Consider the following 5,769-nt stretch of genomic DNA (forward strand, 5'->3'; position numbering starts at 1 on the left):
TTAAACAAAAGTTTATGTTTTACTCCTCCTTCAAGGGAAAAATCTAAGGCTTGAAAACTCGGCTTTAACTGACCAGTGGTTGCTGTGTGTGGGCAGACGTTGTCCTCGAAGTTTGTTTCTATATAGCTGCAGTGGCCTCTCTGTCTGCTCCAGTGGGCTGCAGATGTTTTTCTCACTGTGTAGGAATTCGCTTAAGGTAAAAAAAAAAAAAATCCAATAACAAGAAAAGTAATACAAAAATATGATTCAATAGAGTAAATAACTAAATGATAATCATGCAGAGGTGGCATGAAGGATTGGAAGTTCTGCTGAAAGGCTGTGAAAATAACTTAGAGTTGTGTCTGACTGTTATGTAAAAAAAATCACATTCATTATCTATTTTTTGTGCTGCCACTTTTTTATTAAACCCAAACTCTGAATGCATCTTCCATCACTGGTCACAAGTCTCATAGATGTAAAGTGTGTAAAATGTGATATTTTGCGGCTTACATCAGTACTTTGTGACAGCAGTGCAAATATCGTGAATATAAAGTCATGCGATCATTTCAGGAACTCAAGGTCACAAGTTGTACTGGTCCTGGTCTCCATGGTGATCAAATTTTGTCAGTGATTAGTCAGTGCTGTGATCACGTGACTAGTGTGGATGTAAGCTGGAGTGGAGCAACAGACACAGGAGTGAAGGCTCTGACGGATTACAGAAAAGGGTCAGTAAACACACACATATGTTTGTTTTCACGGCTTACTGAGTAACCATGACCTAATTATTACCATAACCTAAATACAAAATTTTAAGCATGCCTTCAAATTCATGTCCCCACATTGACTGTTGGTCCCCATGAATACAGTGAGAGGCCAATTTATGGTCCTCATGAAGACATTTAAACAAGTACACACACACACAGGAGGATGTTACAGTGACCCTAACAACTCCCACTAACTGCCTTGACCTAACCTCTAAACCTCTAACAAAGTAAAAACCTTCACTCCAAAAAATGTCATCATTTTAAATGATGAAGGGATGATTTTTGTGCTGATCACAGGTTGTGTATAATTGACTTCTTGTCATTTTTATCTTAGTGAAGTGAAAAATATGTTTTACATGTTGAATTGTTTACTGTGCTCAGAGTAAGAAGGGCATGTTGTATGGTGAAAATATTATATCTTCATATTTGTGGGTCTGTCCATCTATGCACCCATCCACAACTGGTAGATGTTCGCACTTCCATGAGTTTGGTTTTGCCTGAGTTTTATTACTGTTAAGTTTCCCTTCCCACTGATGCCAAGTGTTTGTTGAAATCAGTCCATCCAGTTTCTTAACCTCTGTTATAATACCAGATAAAGAATCTGACATGGGCGGATAACTTTGTTTCTTCTTCTATAGCCTAAAATCTATTGTCCTGAATGGCTGTCAAGTCACTGATGCCCCACTGAAAGAACTTGTCCTGAAACACAAAGACAGGTCAGAATCCTTCCCTATTAACACATTTACTGCTAATGGTGGTGTAACTCATGCTACACTGTAGGCTTAGGTGGGGGTTAGAAAGTGTCCCATAATGCACGTGCATGTTTGTCTCTGGATAAACTGTCTTTGTAAATATCGTGCATGAAGGGTTTTTTGGGGGGATGTCTTCAAGTGGTTGTCAGATGAGTTTTAGTTTAGTCAAGTTGAAATATGAATTACACTTCAGACATGAAATACAGTCTCTCTGTCAGACAGAGAATTTCAGGGCACTGTTAAATTTGCACTTCTTCTATTGAGATATTGCAGGAATTAAATGTCTTTGCACTGACAGAAAGGGGATTTTCATCGGTCCAGCCCACTTAAGATCACAGTGGGCTGTTGTGGCCACTGGTATAAAAGGCCTTGAAACCTCTGACTTAACTGAATTAATAACTGGAGGAGTTGTGAGAATTGCATCAAAGAGAAAAATTATAATGTTATTCTGATAACGGCTTGTAGTGGCTGACACCTCACATTCTCAAGTCTAAGCCTCGAAAGACGCTGCTCTTATGTTTCAGATAATCCTTAGTTAATCCTCGCAATCCTTATTTTAAACTTAGTTTGAATTCCTGGACACCGAATGGTTTTATTATTTGAAATAAATACCACTTCGTCTCGTGAAGAATGAGATGTGATTATCAGAAGGACATTAAATAACCACCACATCAAGATTGTGATGTTGTTGTTTTTGGTGTTTACAACATTGTCTTTTAGCCTGCGCAGGTTGGAGGTGTTTGGCTGTCAGTTCCTTACTTCATCCTGGCTACAGACAGTATATGAGGTGCTAAATTTTGATATAACAGTTAAAAACACATACTATTAATATAAAAAAAAAACTATGATGCTCTGCAGAGCTTCATTTACTAAACATGATTTAGCATGTGAAAAAGTAAGTCCTTGTACATTTCTGCATGTCTTCATATCCAGATGTGCTCCGGCCTTCAGCATCTAAACATCGGACGAGTGCCAAAAATCACCGTAAACAGCCTCACTGGGTTGACAGCACGGCTCAAAAGCCTCATTTCACTGAATCTCACAGGACTACAGGTGGATAGTTTTCTGTGACTCAATCTGAATCTACACATTGAATGTTTATGGAGTTGCAGCTCTGTCTTTAATAGTGCTCTAAACGTAGTCCCTGCCGCTAACAGGTCACTCATGCCATAGTTGATACTTTGCTCCAGAACTGCATTGAACTTCAGAGTCTGTCCTTCAGTTCCTGTCCTGGAGTCACTGACCTGACACTGCATAGCATCAGCAAATATTCACCTTGTATCAGGTATCCACACATATGCAAAGGGAAGCAAAGTGCACATAATTAATAAGAACCAAGCGTTGCCAGCGGTGTTCTTATCAATAGAAACCGGCCAGAGGAACTGTATAAAAATATGTTTTACTTTAGAAAATAAAAAGTTAAATTCATATTTTCATACTTGACATAACAATTAACATCTATGATATCCATGTGGGTTTTTGTTTGTGTGAGTTAGAGCTGTTGATGTGAGTGGCTGTAAAGCAGTAACAGATGCAGGTGTTCAGTCTTTGGCTCTGGGCTGCACAAGACTTCAGCAGCTGGATCTCAGCTCCACCAGCACCGGAAACAGAGGGTACAAAGCACGTCTCACCACATGTGATCAATGTGCTAGTGTCAGTGACGAACAAGTGAACCCTCACCTGTGTGTGTGTGTGTGTGTGTGTGTGTGTGTGTGTGTGTGTGTGTGTGTGTGTGTGTGTGTTGTGCATGCATGATGTGACCCAGGGTTTCTCTGCTAGCAAATTACTGCAACAGACATCTTCATACCATCAAACTCAGTTTCTGCCACATCACCGTAAAGAAAATACTGAAGCTTTGCCAACATTGCAAGAGGTAAAAACACACATTCAAAGATGTTTCTTTATTCTCTGCACAAAATGCAGAGTCACTGTGTACTGCCATTAATTCCACTGAGCAGAATGAACACAAGGACGTATCAATACAGTGTTTCAGAAGGTTGCAGTAGCTGCTCTTCACACGCTTTCAAACTCAATTTCTATTCATTTCTCTACATATTTAAATGTCAAAGGTTTTCCACTGTTGCAGTTCTAAATGTAGCACACACGAACACATTAGGTTCACCCCCCATGACCTTTTACAGGATAAAATTATAATTAGCTCATATATAAATGATGTTTATCAATGATGGGCAGTGTGTGTAGAATAAGGCTGTAACACAATCAAATGTGTAAAAAAAAGTACTTTCTGGATGGACTGTAGTTTATCTAGTAGCATCTGGTGAAGCTGTGTCACACGAAAAGGAGAATCGGGGATGTAGCGGGGAGACTGGGACAACTTAAATAGTGAACCTTTTATAAAATGTCCTAATAATATGTGCAGAAGGATATCAGCTGAGCCATCAAATATTGAGGACAGGCACTGAGGTCAGCTGATGTCACAGGACTGTGGGCTCCATTTAATGGGTCTGCCTGAGTTGACACTCTGCTCATTATGTTGTATCTGTCTCCTAAATTCAATTGAACAATCTTTTAGAAGTTCATACGAGTGTAAAACCATATATGAGTGCCACACTAAACAAATTACATGCTGAGACATGATTATGCAGTGTGAAACTCTGTGATGTTTTCGTAGCATATGACAGTTACGAAAGTTGCAAAAAAAAAAGACTTTCCTTCCATCTTATCATGAGCACACTGTAACTGACCACGAAAATAAAGCATGTCAGCACTGCAGTAATTAATGCAATGATGATCTAATTGGTGGAAATTATTCGAAAATATGAAAGTCAGCTGCTAGTGATCTAATAAGTGAGTGACATGGCAGAATAAAGGAGCAATCTATACCCAAATCAAATGTCTTTCTGTAGTTACAAAATATGAAAAATGCATGCTGGCACCTATGATCTGGTTCCATGTTTGTCTCCTTTTAGGCTGAAGGTGCTTCATCTCTATGGCTGTGCACATCTACCCACTGAACACGAGATCAAAGAAGTGAACAGCACCGTTAATGTTTCCCCTTTGTCCTGACCCTGACAGTTATATCTCCACGAAATATTTATTGAACAAATCAAAGAGGGAAATGTTGATTTAGCCAAGTATGTAGCATTATTAGTTTTATTTTTCTATGCTATTACATGAGCAACAGGCTAAATGAGGTCTGCCATGGTCTGAGGGACTATTTTCAAGGATGACTAAAAAGCATTTAATACCGGTATATGTGCTTGACTGCATGCGTTTAAAGATTGTTATCAGATGTGCAGAAATCTGAAGGGTGTATCGTCTAAGCATTAAATATTTTCTGTCATTATATAACTTTGCGGGAATTTTTTAAAAGGCTGCTTGTTTTTCTACTTTTAACTCAGGTTAATGTTGTTAGGTAAAAACCCATCTCATCGTATTTTACAACTTAAAATTTAAAAAAACAAACAAAAAACTGCTTTTGTTTGTATGTGCCGCTGACTTTGTAGTGGTGTAGTGGGTTACTGCTACTTAGAGCAAAACTGTGAGCTTGTTTTTTTCATCTGAATTGAGTCAAATAAACTAAAAATAAACTAAAAACAGAAGCTAAGAATACTAAGATTTAATAAACTGTTTATAAAACATGAAATGGGGGCAATGGGTTTAATAATATGTCTGATTATATTTTACATTAAAATGTAAAGATTACAGTCTGGCTACAAAGGCATGATATTGTACATGGAATTAGCAAAAATAAAAGATGCAGGAGTACTTTCAAATTTCTATAATTTGCATTCCTGTGTAGCATTGCTGGTATCATCATAGCAGGACTAGCAGTGTGTTTTGCACTAGTATGACTCCAGGTTTAAAGAGCCTTCCAATAAAAGCTCCAATGAGTACTAATAATCAAAGATAGGAAACATAATTCATATGCTGTGAATGGCCAACTATGTTACAAAGTCAAAGGAGGAACCACATCAGCAGTGGCACTTTAATAAGACAATACCGAGGGTTTACTTTTAACTTGTTTGAGGGCAAAACACAAAAAAGTGCTGTTTTTATGCAGTTGCTGGTTTTGCAGATTTTGGCCACACTGTTAGGATTCTTGCTTGATGCTGTTTGGTTTAACAGCATTTGCAACACCACATTTTATGGTCCTAAAATAGTTTATTATCAGTATTGCATGCCTATAAAAAAGAAAGAGAGACGGGAGGGGGAGGATATAAAAGAAACATATCAGAAGGAGTGAGTCTATTCCTGGAGCTGCACTCCGTCTCCTTCCAACAATGGGGTTTAACCTTACGACTGGCTATCAA

The 5,769-nt window shown here is 38.3% G+C and overlaps 1 protein-coding gene across 2 annotated transcripts; it reads left to right on the forward strand.

Moving 5' to 3' along the window:
- Positions 1-217: 217 nt before the first annotated feature.
- On the forward strand, positions 218-5,070 carry LOC147317533 (F-box and leucine-rich repeat protein 13-like). 2 transcript variants are annotated; one of them, XM_086312932.1, is made up of 8 exons: positions 218-704; positions 1,382-1,459; positions 2,216-2,282; positions 2,429-2,548; positions 2,653-2,780; positions 2,992-3,108; positions 3,261-3,368; positions 4,426-5,070. In XM_086312932.1, exons 1-8 carry the CDS (start codon positions 535-537, stop codon positions 4,520-4,522), a joined length of 885 nt encoding a protein of 294 aa, XP_086169058.1. In that variant the 5' UTR covers positions 218-534; the 3' UTR covers positions 4,523-5,070. The 2 variants fall into 2 exon arrangements, with proteins under 2 accessions (XP_086169058.1, XP_086169059.1); XM_086312933.1 differs by having other exon boundaries at positions 2,686-2,780.
- The last annotated feature ends 699 nt before the right edge of the window (positions 5,071-5,769 follow it).

Source organism: Aulonocara sp. 'chitande type north' Nkhata Bay, linkage group LG12 (assembly GCF_057382095.1).
Source record: "Aulonocara sp. 'chitande type north' Nkhata Bay isolate Kocher_YH1m ecotype deep benthic linkage group LG12, A_spYH_male_GT1.1, whole genome shotgun sequence".
Classification (NCBI taxonomy): Eukaryota; Metazoa; Chordata; class Actinopteri; order Cichliformes; family Cichlidae; genus Aulonocara; species Aulonocara sp. 'chitande type north' Nkhata Bay.